This window comes from Stegodyphus dumicola, chromosome 4 (assembly GCF_044657685.1).
Source record: "Stegodyphus dumicola isolate Sdum_Otavi_A_Nest chromosome 4, ASM4465768v1".
NCBI lineage: Eukaryota > Metazoa > Arthropoda > Arachnida > Araneae > Eresidae > Stegodyphus > Stegodyphus dumicola.
The window spans coordinates 131,344,280-131,362,853 of NC_140771.1; the positions used below are offsets into that span (position 1 = coordinate 131,344,280).

The 18,574-nt window shown below is 32.1% G+C and overlaps 1 protein-coding gene across 3 annotated transcripts in view; it reads left to right on the forward strand.

Moving 5' to 3' along the window:
- Positions 1 to 18,574, forward strand: part of LOC118204935 (DNA-dependent protein kinase catalytic subunit-like) — a 601,004-nt gene that overhangs the window by 570,634 nt on the left and 11,796 nt on the right. For all 3 annotated transcript variants that reach the window (XM_085815459.1, XM_085815458.1, XM_085815461.1), the window contains one exon: positions 721 to 909. In XM_085815459.1, the coding sequence (XP_085671585.1) occupies positions 721 to 909 (189 nt within the window). The remainder of the gene's footprint in view (positions 1 to 720; positions 910 to 18,574) is intronic.

Here is an 18,574-nt window from a genome sequence, read left to right on the forward strand (position 1 = left end):
AATTTTTGTAAAGAAGGATATATATAAGTTCTATTTTTCCCTTGCATTTTGAAAAAATTATTATTATTTTAGTATGCATGAAGTATTTTTAAAGTTACAAAATTCAAGCATCAGCAAAACCTATCGTGCATGACTTTGAAAACAGATAAACAGTGGTGACGTAAGGTGAAAATTCATTAGGTATTTAAGCTTTTTATGTGCTGTATCTGTAATTTGTATTTCTATATTATCTAACTAAATAAAGAACGATTGCTCATTTAAACTTCTGCCAGAATTATTGGCAATATCTCTGTCAACTTTCACATTCATTGGAATTTCATAATCATATTGGATGTTTTACTTTCATGTTTGAAGCCAACAAAATACATTGGTTTTAATATCTGAACTGCATTTTTATTATTATTTCAAAATCTTGTATAATTTTAAATGTGGTCATTTGATATGCAAATTGGTAACAAATGAGATGGTCGTTTTTATAATTTTAAGAGTGGATTATATGTTCTGATTTGGCTTTTCTGATGTGAAATAATTTTTTGTATGCTTAACTACCTGGAATTTTCACATGTCTGAAATCTGGCATTTCCTGAGCTTTTACTATACATGTATTTGTTAATAAAATTCTATTTCCTGAACATTTTATACAGTATTTATTTTTAGAATATTAATTATATTTCTCTTAGCTTATTATTCATGATTTGAACATTTAATTTTTTTAACCAGTTTCTACCTGTTCCTGAATTAGTGCCTTTCCGATTATCATCACAGTATCTGCAATTAATGGATCCTCTGAAAGTTAAAGGCATTTATGAAGCAACAATGATACATGTTTTGTCAGCTGCTCGTAGTAAAAGAGATTTACTTTCAAATGTCATGGATATATTTATTAAAGAACCGACTTTAGACTGGAAGGTAATAGTGTTATAAAACTTACTAAAAGTCAAAATGATTGAATATTTCTTCTGTTTTATATGCTTTAGAGTTTTCTTTTAAAAATTTTTTAACCTGCCAAATTTTAAGCAACAAAATGATAACTTTTCTTGAATGATCAGAGTTCATAAATGTTAAAAGTCAATTAAGATCTGTATATTTTGCATGATTTTCATTCTTTTTTACTAATTATATTGAAAAAAATAGTTGTTTTCTATTTACTAATGAAAGAGTTCCATTAATGTCCTAATGAAAGAGTTCCATTAATACTTTTAAGTAAGTAAAGATTGTGCGTTTGTCTATTTGCTTATTTATCTATTTTATTTGCACTCTTTTGCTCAAAATGAATTTGCTGTTTGAACAAGAGGGACATGTTTTAAACTCCCCAAAATAAGAATTTTTCTTTAAAAATTAGTGTTAATCTGAATTTGAATTTTACTTGGTTTTAAATTGCATACCATTGTTGATTGACAGGATGTGAGGGTGATTTTTTGTTAAATGCTCTAATATTTGTTACTGTAGTACTGTGATTGCTGTAACATTTGTTATTAAGGCTTTTTACCATAGAGGGAGGAATTTAAGTACTATGAATGTTACTTAGTGCTTTAGTGGGAATTTTTTTTACTTTTTTAAGAAGTATGTGTTTTTTCTTCTAATATATGTTGACACTAAGATCTTTTATGTATGCATAAATTTCAAGAAATCAGTGATGTATTTTTTAAATATGGAGAAGAAATATGCTTCCCTTGTGAGAACATCAAGAGCCAATATGTTGCCATTTGTTATTCTACACTCGTAAAAAATGCACATCATTTTTTATGTGCATTGTTACAGGTTTAGAAAAGCAATGCTTCTGTGTCACAGGTTAGTAAAGTAGTTTCTTCAGTTGATTATAATATGTATTGGCTTATATTATAATATGTGTTGGCTATTATAATATGTACTGGCAAAGTAGATATTCTGCATTTAAGCTAAGGGTTTGAATGCTTTAGTATTAGAGCTTTTTGGCCTCTCACCTGCAATTACATTCTTTTGGCTGCTCTCCCAAGGATTATTTTGAGAAATGCCATTTTGTTAGTTAATGGTAAATACATGCCATTAAATTATGGAGGCAGCTTAAGTAGATCATTTAGTGTAGTCTTCAATTACGTTATTAGGTCTTCCCCCCCCCCTAGCGTGCCTTTGTGGTTCTGCATGCTGGGCCGTTATTCTAGAGGTCCGTGGTTCGGTTCCCGGCGAAGGCGATTTCTCATTTTTCATCTTGCCTGCTTCCAAAAAAATCATAATGTATCTACAGTGGCGCCCGAACTAAAAGGGTATTGGATGAGGCTTCTTCACACCCAAGATTTGGCAATTGGGTCCCCTAAAAACCCCAGTCGCCCTTTAAAATGGGGAGTATATAAGGTATTTCTTCCACTTTCCTACCATGAATTCATGGTGTAGTGGTTCTGCACGCTTGGCCTATGTTCCAGAGGTCCGTGGTTCGATTCTCGGCAAAGGCGATTGCTCATTTTTCATCTTGTCTGCTTCCAAAAAAATCCTAAATGTCTCTACAGCATTATTTTGAATTTCAGCTTATGTTATTTTAAATACAAGTGGCAGTTTTTTTGTTTTGTAGCAAAAGTAGTGACTCCTGTTAAATTTAAAGAGTTAATAAGTAAGTTATTTTAATTTCATAAGACTTTCCATCTGCAGAGTAATAACTCACTTGTCACTCTCATAGTGTTTGAAGGACATTGCTTTAAGCTTCTGCACAAGTAAAATCTTTCGACATCATGCTGCTTCATAGTTAACCAGTCCAATATTATTTTGCTATGTAATTTACTACTGATTAATATTTCGCATTTATCTTAAATTTACTGATATTGTATGTTAATCCTTCTTTCCTCTTGGTTTTATCTCAATCACTTAATTCATTTGTCTCTTTTATAGTGTCTGAAAGACATTGCTGTAAGCTTCTGCATAAGTAAAACCCTACAACATTATACTGATTCATTGTTAACAAGTCCAATATTATTTTGCTATGTAATTTGCTGATGAGAATACTAGATGCATTCTTCTTAAACTTAATGATATATATGTTAATCCTGCTTTCCTCCTGGTTTTATCTCAATCACTTCTTCTACTCATTTTTAGTCATGCTACTTTAAACATGATAATATTAATTTTTCCAATACCTTTCTTCAAATATTTTGGATATGTATTTATCTCCTTTGTGTATGATTTTAAATAATCTTTTTTGTAGCATTTTTGTCTGGTATCTTTTGATGCCTTTTTTATATGCCAAGTATTTGTATGTGGTGATCTGTAGAAGTTTCTGTAAAAATTTTGAAAATTGGTATGAACATTTATGGTAAAATTCTCCGTTAGAGAATGTTAATAGAGCATGTTAAAAAGGAGGTTATAGACTTTTGAGAATTTTCGATGTTTATGCTATTGTGGTGTTGCTGGCCGTGATCGTATAAAAGTAATTGTACTAAGAGTATCAAATGTGAATTAATTCCGCGTAAAAGTTAAACTAAAAATTTAGTGGTTAGTACATTGCATGAATTTTAATAATAAGAATAAAATGACTTACCCAATAAGGCATGCATGAGTCATTCGCTCTCTTTCAAATATACATTTATTAAATCACAAAAACACACATCTCTTGATTAGCCTAGATAAATCACAAAAACACACTTTTCTTGATTAGCCTATATAAATCACAAAAACACACTTTTCTTGATTAGCCTATATCCGATATGTTATAAGAAAAAAACACATTCATGAATGCCCTTCGGCATGTCCTACTCATTAGTCCTACGGGACTGTCACAGCGTTCATTTTTTACGATATATTGCAATTCCTAATCCTGATGAATCGATGGCACATTACTTATCAGCATCTTGCAAGAAGCTTAATTAATATGCAGTGCAATTACTCATGATAGAAGAGATCAAATTTCTGGTAGATAGGCTTGAAATTGGCGCACATGGTCGTCACTTCGAAACATCCAATTGTCAGGATTATACACGTTGAGTCACAGCACAGGAACAATTTTTACCTCGCAGCCTAATCAGTAAAGTTTACCTGAATTCTTATATTCTTCGTACAAGAACATGTTTTCTCCTCCATCCTTGAAAATGGACATCAGATCGGGTACCGTGGACGATGGCGAGAGCTGTGTGTGTGTGTAGCCCGAAGGCCCACACACTCGTTAACACGACGACAGGCAGAAAGAGGAAGACAAAACCAGTCCTTCCAGTTTTTATCCCCTGCGATGCACGTAGCAGGGCACGATAACGATTTAAGAATCGATACAGCCACCGTGTTCACTGTCAGAATTCTGTGTTTTCACATTCCCTCCGGCCGAAGAAAAAAAAAATTTTTTTGTCCGATCACTGGACAAATGAAATCCCTCTCTGCTGGATACACTTGAACTTTTGTCAGCATCACATACACATTTCACACCAATCTTTATATCACTTGCAAAGGCACTGCACTTTATCATTTCGTTGGCATTATATAAACATTTCACATTACACGCACACAGTTGAGCTCTCATATGCACTATACACACATAATTCACATTAATATTTCACATTGCTTGGGAAAAAAAAAACACAGCACTTTAAACACTTTGTGATACACACTTTTTTTTTACATTCTTAAATTAGTATTATTCTTTTACGTACTCATGCATGTCTACTCTTACCTAAAATATCAGCACAGATGTGATTTCATAAAAGAAATTTTGACATATATAATTTATAACTCACGTGTGATAAAATCAATTTATCAACTACTAATGATATTGCATTATCAATCTGATGTTACTCCTCTTAACCATTGTTTACCTTTGTTACATTATCTCATTCTTTACATTTTAGAATCACATGCACTATTTCATTACTTAGCTACTTTTATCATTTGATCATATTCATTTCACATATACATTTCATACACCAATGTGTCATGACATTGTTACAAGCTACATTTGTATTAGATCCACTACTAAATTACGTATCTTCAATTTGATTCAGCAGTAAGGCAAGGAGATTAGCACCACACTCTTTGATTTTTAATCTGCTACCTAGTAATCAATGAGACCCTGCATAATACAATTCAGTTCTTCTGGTATATGGACCAGCCAACTCTACCAAAATCGAGCAATTAGCACTTTATTACACTAAATTGACCCATACCACACATGATCATCATTCATTATCTAGCTTGTACACATGCTACATTCTTATCATAATCACAACTTCTTTACACTTTTTTTTTTTTTTTTTTTTTTGATTTGCTGATCTACAATTTACAATTGTGTTACACTCCTAATCCTCATTTTGTGTTTAATCTATTCTTGAAGGCTTTTGTAAAAACAATTTACTTACGTGAACTTTAGTGGTTTTATTCTCTAATTGTATTATGTAATTATCATTTCGTAGCTTTTTAATGATCTCATATGGCCCCTTGTATTTTGGATGTAGCACCCTTCGATCAGTAAATTCCTGCATAAAAACTTTATCCCCTGATTTCAATTCTGGAATTTTTCTCCCTTTCAAATATTTTTTTGCACAATTAAAGTATTCATCCTCATTTAATTTTACTTGTTGCTTATCTCTACTCAATTGTTCCTTTAGTCTTTTGGAATATTCCTGAAAATTTTATGCTAATTTAAGAGGATCATTGCTATCTATGGGAGTATTTAATGTTCTACCAAAAAATAATTCTGCTGTGAAAACTGAGTTACAGAATGTTTAGCATTATTATAATACAGTTTAAACATCAGTACTTTTTGTGGCCATTCAAATATTTTGTTTGATATTGCTGCAATTGATTCTTTCATTACCCTGTGAACTCTTTCAATCAACCCATTGGATTGTGGATAATAAATTGAACTTTTTCTGTGTTCTATTTTAAGCGATTTTAAAAATTGATTAGATTCTGTGGAACAAAAATAGGAACCGTTGTCTGATAACAAAATTTTTGGAATGCCAAATCTGGCAAAATAATCATTTAAAGATTTTATGATGGATTGAGAAGTGCAGTTGTCTAACGGAACTGTTTCCAAATATCTGGAATAATGATCAATGATAGTGAGTACATAAAACTTATTATCTATGGATCTTGGCAGTTTACCAACTATGTCTATAGCTATCATCTCTCCAGGAGCAAGATCTTTCTTAGGAATTAGACGTGGCAGAGTGTTGTGAGGTCTAGACTTATTTTGTAAGCAATCTGAAAAATTTTCTGCAAAACTTTTCGTATCGCTGTACATACCTTTCCAATAATACTTTGCCTTTACAAACTCATATGTCTTTTGAATACCAAAGTGAGGTGCATGAACTATCTGTAATACATCTTTAATTAATGCCTTAGGAATTAGAATTTTATTCTGGATACTTCTGTCTTTCTTTCTAATATTTACAGGTTTTAATTTTATCATTACTACATCTGTATGACTGTCAATAAAATATTGTTCTACACTTTCTTTGTGGTTATCCTGTAATTTTTTTATAATTGATTTTATGTCTGGATCACTTTGCTGTTTACTAATTATGTTTTGAATAGACAAATTATCATTGGTCTTAAATATATTTACATGGTTTACCACTACATCCTCTGAAACTCTTGACAAGTAGTCTCCTGGGTTTTTTAAACCAGGAATATGCTCCATCGTGTATTGAAATTCCTGTAAATATAACAACCAGCGTGCTACAATATCTGGCTGTTTGTCAAGACTAATATGGAAAGTCAGAGGTTTAGCATCAGTTAATATTATAATTAAGACACAATAACACGCCGAATAAATACTGATTCAGAAGTCAAACAACAAAAATCAGCGTTAATTCACAAAATTTTCACAGGACTAGTTTCGATGGTTTTACCGAACCATCATCTTCAGCTGCAAAACCGCAAATGAACAAGATAGGAAATAATGTTTAGATAAGATAAGAAAGCCTGGACAAGAATAAGCAAGTGGCGCCATCTGTTGGCAAAACCAGAACTAAAACATAATTTCTCTAAAAGCCGAAGGCAAATTTGGATTGGAATTAGGATCGTTAACTAGAACAGAAAGATTTTTATGAATGTGAAATGCCTCTAGAAAATCCAGTTCTCCAATGGAAGATGTTTTTTGAATAATTTTGGCAGCAGAAAAATTGAAAGTGTGATTTTCGGACCAACAATGTTGAGCAACAGAAGACTTCTGTGTTTCCTTTTTTCTAACATATGCCTCATGTTCCTTGACGCGAAATTTTAAGGCTCTCTTAGTTTGGCCAATGTAAATTAAACCGCACTGGCAAGGAATCCTATAAATACCCCAGGAATTCATATCCGGACTGGGGTCCTTGAGTATAGAAGTTGGAATTTTATTGATGGGAGAGTAAACAACCCGAAAGTTAAATTTCTGCAAAATATGTGCAACTTTATAGCTAATTGATGGAAAGAAGGGAATGACAACAGAATTTTTATAATCTCCTAAAATAAGAGTGTGGCTTTTAGAGTGTTGAGATGAGAATTTTTTAACTGCTTGATTAATAATGTTGGGTGAAAAGCCCCTGTCAATAGCTATTGCTTTTAAATAATTTAGTTCTTCATCAAGGGCTAGTTTGGAGGAGCAAACTTGAAGAGAACGGAAAACATAGGAATAAAATGAAGCTAACTTTTGTTTAGTCGGATGACATGATTTAAAGTGTGGTGGAAGGCAAACCGATGAAGGTTTACGGTAAACTGTAGTACTGAAGTTGGATGTGTTACGTGTGACAAGAATGTCGAGAAACGGAAGAGAATTTGTTGTTTGACTTCTGAATTAATATTATAAATTTTTTTCCATACAGATGTTCGTGAAATTGCTTTACTGATCTGAAGATTGCATAAAATTCTCTCCTAATTGAAGGATATCTAGCCTCAGCAGGTGTTAAAATTTTTGAGTAAAATTGTACTGGGAAAAACGTATTATAATTTTTTTGCATTAATATGCCACAAATGGCTGATCTAGAAACGTCGGTTACTAAATATAAAGGTTTATCATTTTCTATGTTTTTTATTGTGGATTTTTCTAAAATTAATTCTTGTATTTTATCTAATGCATTTTGGCAACTCTCGTTCCACACGAATGGTATATTCTTTCTTGTTAAATTTACTATTGGCTTGACAATTTCTGCATAATTAAAAATTAAGTGTCGAAAATAATTTACCATGCCTATGAATGTTTGAACCTCTTTCACATTTCTTGGCCTAGGAAATTTGGCTACTTTCTGAATATACTCCTCTGAAGGAGCAAAACCATTCTTATTAACCGAAAAACCTAAATACGTAATCTCTTGTTTACATAACTGCAATTTGGCTGGGTCTAGCGTTAAATTAAATTTTTTTAACTTGTCAAACACCTTTTGTAAAATAATTACTACTTCATTTATACTGTTAGCTGCAACAATTATGTCATCTAGAAAATATTGTAAATTTGGACCCTGCAATTCACCTAAACATTTTGATATTAGAGTATGGAAATAAGCAGATGAATTTTTTGCACCAAAAGGTAACCGAGTTGGTTGAAAATTGCCAAGTTCCGTGCAAAAGGCTAATTTTTCTTTATCTTTCTGATCTAACTTTATTTGAAAAAATGCTGACTTAAGATCTAGCACACAATAATAACTTTTACCTGCTATATTATGCAAAATATCTGAAATCTTTGGTAGACATATTTGATATGATTCAGTTATGCAATTTAGCAATCTATAATCTACTGCCATTCTAAATTTTAATTTGCTAGGATCAGTATTAGGTGGTGCTTTCTTTTTGACAAAAATTACTGGAAAACTGTAACTTGATGTCGATGGCTCTATAATACCTGCTTCTAACAATTTGGCTATCTCCTCTTGGGCATATTTTTTAGCAATGCGAGGAATAGTGTATGGTCTAGTTTGAATTGGAAAGTTATGTAATAAATTTAATTGTGGCACGACAGCATTAGTCTCACCCAGAGTGGTGTAAGATTTTGAAAACACAGCTGAATTCCTCATGAGCATTTCAATCATCTTATTTTTTTATTCTGCTTCTAAATGACTTAAATCAAAATCATCTGGGCTTAATTCCTCCTTTCTTAATTTTTTAATTTCTTTTAAAGTTATATGGTTAATCTGCAAATTTTGTTGCTCTCTAGGTTTTTCAAATTGTTTTTCTTCGAATTTATATACCTTACCAATCTTTTCACCCTTTCTTAGAATAATTGTGGAATTGGAATTGTTTTCAATTATGGTGAATATATATTGCCTGTCACTTATCTCATGAATTGAATGTCATACCTATCTTGCCCACTTTTCGCCTGTCTGGTGAGAACATTATTTGCTTTTCTTTCTGCATATTAATTGGAATGCTTAACTTTACTATCTCTGCTGTATTTGGCGCAATTCTGGTATTCAACACTACTCTTATAATACCCGACTCCTCTGGTCTACTATTCTTGTCTACCTTTTTTGCATTAATGTTAGTACAATTTTTTCTCTTGTCCAGAAGATCAAAATATGTGTTATCAGTTATTAACTGACTTTTATCTGCATCTATAAGTATCTTATTTTTTTGAATGAAATCATACCCTAAAATCATTTGATAATTTGTGTTCCAATTATGTTGTATGTAGTTTTCTTTGGCTTAGTTATTGTTGCATGTCAAAGTAGCTTTCATAATAGATTTAAAGTGGGGGTATAAGAGCAATGAATAACATAGTTTATATTTTTTTTTTTACAATGTAAGCATTAATATAACTCACAATAAATTATTTCTATATGTTTTTTATGATCGGATCCCCAAGAAAGATTCTGATGCTGTTTTCACAGTAACATTGAAAAACTACACTCGTGTGCAAAATTAAGAGAATCTGCTCATTATGTCTAATTTCTGGAAAACTAATGGTAAAATTTTAATGAAATTTTGTATGACATACCAAATTTCATTATCTTATTAAAATCTACATATGCATTTATAATAGAGAAAGAGAGTACAATTCAAAAGTTATTTTATATACACATGACCATCAACACAAAGCTCACAGCGCAGGGGATGTCCAAAATCCACATTGTACCTTCTCACAGCCAGACAGTTCATGCAGTCTGACAGCATACTAGACAGGAAGAAGCTGAGGAGTCTCTCTTGACACAATCAATCCCACTACTGTAGTGAGGCAGTTTTTAACTCCTTGATAGTTCTCGGAGGGGGATGGCGAGATGAAATTGCCCTACCATTCCAGACATGCTCGATAGGATTAGGGTAAAGAGATCTGGCCAAAACTGAAAGGCTGGCCAAACCTTGCAGCAAATATCTTCTGAGTTACAGAATGTTTAGCATTATTATAATACAGTGTAAACATCAGTACTTTTTGTGGCCATTCAAATATTTTGTTTGATATTGCTGCAATTGATTCTTTCATTACCCTGTGAACTCTTTCAATCAACCCATTGGACTGTGGATAATAAATTGAACTTTTTCTGTGTTCTATTTTAAGCGATTTTAAAAATTGATTAAATTCTGTGGAACAAAAATAGGAACCGTTGTCTGATAACAAAATTTTTGGAATGCCAAATCTGGCAAAATAATCATTTAAAGATTTTATGATGGATTGAGAAGTGCAGTTGTTTAACGGAACTGTTTCCAAATATCTGGAATAATGATCAATGATAGTGAGTACATAAAACTTATTATCTATGGATCTTGGCAGTTTACCAACTATGTCTATAGCTATCATCTCTCCAGGAGCAAGATCTTTCTTAGGAATTAGACGTGGCAGAGTGTTGTGAGGTCTAGACTTATTTTGTAAGCAATCTGAAAAATTTTCTGCAAAACTTTTCGTATCGCTGTACATACCTTTCCAATAATACTTTGCCTTTACAAACTCATATGTCTTTTGAATACCAAAGTGAGGTGCATGAACTATCTGTAATACATCTTTAATTAATGCCTTAGGAATTAGAATTTTATTCTGGATACTTCTGTCTTTCTTTCTAATATTTACAGGTTTTAATTTTATCATTACTACATCTGTATGACTGTCAATAAAATATTGTTCTACACTTTCTTTGTGGTTATCCTGTAATTTTTTTATAATTGATTTTATGTCTGGATCACTTTGCTGTTTACTAATTATGTTTTGAATAGACAAATTATCATTGGTCTTAAATATATTTACATTGTTTACCACTACATCCTCTGAAACTCTTGACAAGTAGTCTGCTGGGTTTTTCAAACCAGGAATATGCTCCATCGTGTATTGAAATTCCTGTAAATATAACAACCAGCGTGCTACAATATCTGGCTGTTTGTCAAGACTAATATGGAAAGTCAGAGGTTTAGCATCAGTTAATATTATAAATTTTTTTCCATACAGATGTTCGTGAAATTGCTTTACTGATCTGAAGATTGCATAAAATTCTCTCCTAATTGAAGGATATCTAGCCTCAGCAGGTGTTAAAATTTTTGAGTAAAATTGTACTGGGAAAAACGTATTATAATTTTTTTGCATTAATATGCCACAAATGGCTGATCTAGAAACATCGGTTACTAAATATAAAGGTTTATCATTTTCTATGTTTTTTATTGTGGATTTTTCTAAAATTAATTCTTGTATTTTATCTAATGCATTTTGGCAACTCTCGTTCCACACGAATGGTATATTCTTTCTTGTTAAATTTACTATTGGCTTGACAATTTCTGCATAATTAAAAATTAAGTGTTGAAAATAATTTACCATGCCTATGAATGTTTGAACCTCTTTCACATTTCTTGGCCTAGGAAATTTGGCTACTTTCTGAATATACTCCTCTGAAGGAGCAAAACCATTCTTATTAACCGAAAAACCTAAATACGTAATCTCTTGTTTACATAACTGCAATTTGGCTGGGTCTAGCGTTAAATTAAATTTTTTTAACTTGTCAAACACCTTTTGTAAAATAATTACTACTTCATTTATACTGTTAGCTGCAACAATTATGTCATCTAGAAAATATTGTAAATTTGGACCCTGCAATTCACCTAAACATTTTGATATTAGAGTATGGAAATAAGCAGATGAATTTTTTGCACCAAAAGGTAACCGAGTTGGTTGAAAATTGCCAAGTTCCGTGCAAAAGGCTAATTTTTCTTTATCTTTCTGATCTAACTTTATTTGAAAAAATGCTGACTTAAGATCTAGCACACAATAATAACTTTTACCTGCTATATTATGCAAAATATCTGAAATCTTTGGTAGACATATTTGATATGATTCAGTTATGCAATTTAGCAATCTATAATCTACTGCCATTCTAAATTTTAATTTGCTAGGATCAGTATTAGGTGGTGCTTTCTTTTTGACAAAAATTACTGGAAAACTGTAACTTGATGTCGATGGCTCTATAATACCTGCTTCTAACAATTTGGCTATCTCCTCTTGGGCATATTTTTTAGCAATGCGAGGAATAGTGTATGGTCTAGTTTGAATTGGAAAGTTATGTAATAAATTTAATTGTGGCACGACAGCATTAGTCTCACCCAGAGTGGTGTAAGATTTTGAAAACACAGCTGAATTCCTCATGAGCATTTCAATCATCTTATTTTTTTATTCTGCTTCTAAATGACTTAAATCAAAATCATCTGGGCTTAATTCCTCCTTTCTTAATTTTTTAATTTCTTTTAAAGTTATATGGTTAATCTGCAAATTTTGTTGCTCTCTAGGTTTTTCAAATTGTTTTTCTTCGAATTTATATACCTTACCAATCTTTTCACCCTTTCTTAGAATAATTGTGGAATTGGAATTGTTTTCAATTATGGTGAATATATATTGCCTGTCACTTATCTCATGAATTGAATGTCATACCTATCTTGCCCACTTTTCGCCTGTCTGGTGAGAACATTATTTGCTTTTCTTTCTGCATATTAATTGGAATGCTTAACTTTACTATCTCTGCTGTATTTGGCGCAATTCTGGTATTCAACACTACTCTTATAATACCCGACTCCTCTGGTCTACTATTCTTGTCTAACTTTTTTGCATTAATGTTAGTACAATTTTTTCTCTTGTCCAGATGATCAAAATATGTGTTATCAGTTATTAACTGACTTTTATCTGCATCTATAAGTATCTTATTTTTTTGAATGAAATCATACTCTAAAATCATTTGATAATTTGTGTTCCAATTATGTTGTGTAACAAAAAATTGGTTGGCAAGCCATTTATTTCCTAAATGAAATTTTAAGTTTACAGTAGATAAATATGTGATAGTAGCATTATTTAGTGTATGTATTCTTACAGATCTGCTTAAGTAATGAATCTTTATATAATTTTTTATTACTTGCAAGGTGTCTGGCTGTATTAAGCCTAAATTTGCACCTGTATCAAGTAATGCTTCTACCACAAAGTCGCCAAATTTGATTTCTATTACTGGTAATTCTGTGATACTATTAGTCTGGCAAGAAGCTACCAATTTTTGTTCATTACTTTCTTTAATTTTGTGTCTGAGTGTTTCATGTGTATTTGGCCTATTTGAGTTCCTTATTTTCTTAATTTTGTCTTGTTCCCCCCAAATTTTTTTATGGGCACTTAAGTAATACTTTGTGTATCTGGAAGATCTGCAAGTACCCTTCATTAGTTTAAATTATTTCTGTGAGTATTGTATCTTCTGTATTGTGGCCTATTTCTATTACTGTTCTGTGGTCTATTACCTCGCATGAAAGCATACTGACTATTATATCTATTCCTTCTATTGATAAAGTTACCCCCTATAAAATTTTCTTCTGTGGTTGTTTCTAGCCTGTCTATAATATTGAAAATTATTGTTTGAAGGAAAATAAGGACACTCTGTAGTCCAATGATTCTGTTGGCAAATATGACAAGATTCTCTATTATTACTACTTTGTGTAGCATTATTTTCTAGTCTAGTTACATTGTTTACACTACCATTAGGTAAAATTTCATTAAATTTTTTTGACAAATCCTCAATGGCTCTATTATTTTGCATTTGTTGCATAATTAATGTATTTAATTCAAGTGAAAAATCATGTGTCTGTGAGCTATTACCAGAATCCTCCAATGCTTTTTCTATGTTCTTTGCCTATTTAACAGCGGTAGCAAACTCAACACGTCCTAATTTTTTAACCTCCAGTCTTAAATCTGGTCTGAGAGCTTCTAAAAATTTTGAACGCATTGCTTTTTGAGTGAGGTTATGTACCTCTTCACTCGAACTAGGATAGCACCCAAAATATTTTGTGGCATAAGTATTCATTTTTTCCGCTAAGTCCTCAACTGACTGATCTGGGGTCTGTCTAATTGAGTTAAAGCTATTTTGAATTGTGTCAAATGACTGAGATTTTTCAAATTTTTTACTTAGTAATGTTTTTAAATCATCAAATGACATATCTTCACACCATTCATTATCAATTACAAATTTTAATGCTTTACCCCTCAATTGAATTTTTAACACCAAACTTTTTCTGTTCTCATTCCAGTTCTCTAAATTTGCCATTTGGCATAACTGATCTAAAAAAAATGTTATATTTTCGTCATGCTCCCCTGAAAAAGTAGGCAGAGCAGTAGCCAGACTCATATTCATTACATTATTTTTCTTAGCCATTCGGAATCAATTTACTACCCTTTAGTACCACTATAAATTACTATTATTATTACTTCTAATATATAGTACATTCATAAATACACCATTGTAACTTATTGAAATTTTTCACATGGATACAAGTTATTACATACTCATTACCACACAATATGATATACATTCAGGAATAATTTTTTAAATACTGACCAATTTTTAATTGATATTACCATTTTCACATATCTAATTTTTATCATTAAATTATTTCACATTAGCAGAAAACATAGTCATATGGAATTCTCTCTCTATATATATATATTGCATATGCAATTTTCAACTTAATCTTTCTTAATGATTCATCTCAGATAATGACAAAATTTAAAATTTTATCCAATCATTACTAATATTCACCTATTTGATATCAGACATAATCACAAAATTCAAAATATTTAAGCAATTATCAATAGTATTCATAGTGGAATCACATGTGTAGTTATATTTTTAGGCATAAGCATAAAATGGTTCTCTACCTGAAATCAAACAGTTAAAATTTAAATTCCTTTTTTTTTTTTTTTTTTTTTGTCACGGCACCATAAATGTGCCTTTATTATTATTATCCTGGTCACGGCACCGTATATGTGGTGTTGCTGGCCGTGATCGTATGAAAGTAATTATACTAAGAGTATCAAATGCGAATTAATTCCGCATAAAAGTTAAACTAAAAATTTAGTGGTTAGTACATTGCATGAATTTTAATAATACGAATAAAATGACTTACCCAATAAGGCATGCATGACTCATTCGCTCTCTTTCAAATATACGTTTATTAAATCACAAAAACACACATCTCTTGATTAGCCTAGATAAATCACAAAAACACACTTTTCTTGATTAGCCTATATTCGATATGTTATAAGAAAAAAACACATTCATGAATGCCCTTCGGCATGTCCTACTCGTTAGTCCTACGGGACTGTCACAGCGTTCATTTTTTACGGTATATTGCAATTCCTAATCCTGATGAATCGATGGCACATTACTTATCAGCATCTTGCAAGAAGCTTAATTAATATGCAGTGCAATTACTCGTGATAGAAGAGATCAAATTTCTGGTAGATAGGCTTGAAATTGGCGCACATGGTCGTCACTTCGAAACATCCAATTGTCAGGATTATACACGTTGAGTCACAGCACAGGAACAATTTTTACCTTGCAGCCTAATCAGTAAAGTTTACCTGAATTCTTATATTCTTCGTACAAGAACATGTTTTCTCCTCCATCCTTGAAAATGGACATCAGATCGAGTACCGTGGACGATGGCAAGAGCTGTGTGTGTGTGTGTGTGTGTGTGGCCGGCCCGAAGGCCCACACACTCGTCAACACGACAACAGGCAGAAAGAGGAAGACAAAACCAGTCCTTCCAGTTTTTATCCACTGCGATGCACGTGGCAGGGTGCAATAACGATTTAAGAATCGATACAGCCACCGTGTTGACTGTGAGAATTCTGTGTTCTCACAGCTATTTTTATTGTTGCTGTTATATTATTTTAATGTCAAACTTTTTCTGCCTACACTATTTAGACCGCTTTCATAAAATTCTCCATTTTATTTAAAGAAATTTTGTATATGGAAATAATGGTAAATTAAATTAGTGTCCTGTATGCATAATGAAACTTGGCAACATCAAAAACAAACAAGCACCAAACTAATAGGGGGACTGGAAAGTAATGTTGTTTCTGCGCATGTCGACAACAACATGCTAAGGGCAGAAGTGGAAGCAAATGCATGTCAAACACTCTTAACCAACCTTGGTGGACCATCCAAGAACATTTAAAGCAGAATGAAAAATAAGCAAAGCAGTTGTTTAAGTCCCCCATAATCTGTCCCTGTCTGAAAAGAACAAAGCCACTCTATCCATCACATGCAACGTATTGCTTCAACTGCACCATACAGAACCGTTTTTTGATCGTTTGGTTAGTGGAGACAAAAAAAATAAGTCCTGTGTGATAATCCAAAACTCAAAAGGCAGTTTTAATAGGGGTTACAAAGGGTTTACATCCCGAAAAGGCGCTTCTGTGTGTTTGATGGAGTATTCGCGGAATTGTTCATTTTGAATTGCTGAAACCTGGACAAACTGTTAATGCAGACCTTTATTGTGAACAACTGGATGGAGTGAACCAATCTTTAATTGAAAAATATCAGTTTTCAACAGAGAAAGCGTCATTCTGCAACGCGACAGTGCAAGACCGCACTGTGCAAGGCGAACACTGGAAAAAATTAATGAATTGAAGTGGTAGATACTGCCATACTCACCCACCATACTTGGCTGATACTGCAGCATTGGATTTCCATTTATTCGGATCCCTACAACATTTTCTTAGTGGCTAAAATTTGAAAATTTGGATGATGTCCAAAACGTCTTCTTGAGATATTTTACTCAAAAACCAATTGATTTTTATCAGTTCGGTATTGAAAATCTAAACATTAAATGGCAAAAGGTTGTTGAAAGCGAGGGTGATTATATTATTGATTAAAAATAAAAACTTGTTAAAAATGTATTCGTTTGAATTTAATGTAAGAAAGCGACATTACTTTCCAGTCCCCCTATTATATATTGGCAAGAGAGGAGTCTACTTAGCTGCTGATGCAGAAGTCTTAAAAAGATTTCGTGCTTCATATGTTACCTTCTTTTATGAAATATACTCTTGATAATATTGCCTAATAGGTAACCCTGAAGCTATTTAAAATTTACAAATGAGTATCTTGTAAGTTCTTTATTTCAACACTTCGATTTAAATTTTTGTAAAAACTGTTAACTTTGATTTGTATTCTATTTGTGTTCCATTTGAACTAAGCAAACACTCTAACTTGTTAAATCAAGATTTAATAGTTATTCTAACATGATTCTTTAATAAAACTGTACTAAATGGAGGATAGTGTACTCAAATGTCTTAACTGTGTTAAATGCATGACATATCAAATATATTATAAATGTTTAAAGAAAAAATCTAATGTTGTCACCATGTGATTTCCTTGTCACCATGTGGTCTATCAAATTATGCACATTTTTTGCTGCACTTCATTTAAACTTATTTCCTTGAATTATTCTAACTTAATTAACTGATTTCTCGAGGCAAGTTGAAAATAACTTTGAAAACTGCAAATTTTGAAACTAAATATCCTGGCCATTTTTTGTTGTATGGGAGTCAAACTTCTTAGAATTTTATTTTTCATAATGAGTGTAAACTTTTCCAGATCTAAATATAGGAACCAGGAAACTGCACTAACAATTAATTTTCATTATTTGTCAAAAAAAAATTTTTTTTTCTTCTTTTAAAATGTCACATTGCCAAAAGATAAATATTTTCAGCATTTAAAACACTTCTGTACTTGGAAGTATATAGCAATGATCAACAATTGTGAAAATAAAGGCCAGGTAATATGGTAGGTATATATGTATATATATTTTTAGTAGTGCTGATTGGAGAAAAAATGGGAGTTGCACAAGTAGATGCCATAGCAGTCCTGTATACAAAATTTTAGTGTTGTACAGCAAATCGTTTTTGAGCAGTCGCATATACAAAATTTTAATGTTCTAAGGCTAATCATTATGTGAAATATATGCATGCATATGTATGTACAGGGTGGTGCAGGGAAACGGGAAATTTCGAAGTAACGTCATTTCCACAGATAAATTCATAAAACTAGTAATTTATTAACGAAAGTGCATGCATTCAGCATGCCATTTATGTTTTTATAATCAAAATGTCCAAAAGTGTCTCTTTCCTTTTAAAGATGACATCGGAAAGATGTGCTCCCATTCGGCATTCACACTCTAACAGCCTGTTAGGAAAACTCTGGAATGCGCGGTGTAGCAAATCTTGGGGAATGGCAGTGATTTCTTTTTCAGTGTTCTCCTTCAGTTCATGGATTGTTGCAGGACATGTACGGTATACCTTGCCTTTAAGATATCCCCACAGGAAGAAGTTGCACGCACGAAGATCAGGGGATCTCGCAGGCCATTCAATGTCACCGTTACATGAAATAATATGTCTTTCAAACAATTGATGTTAATCCCTATCGTC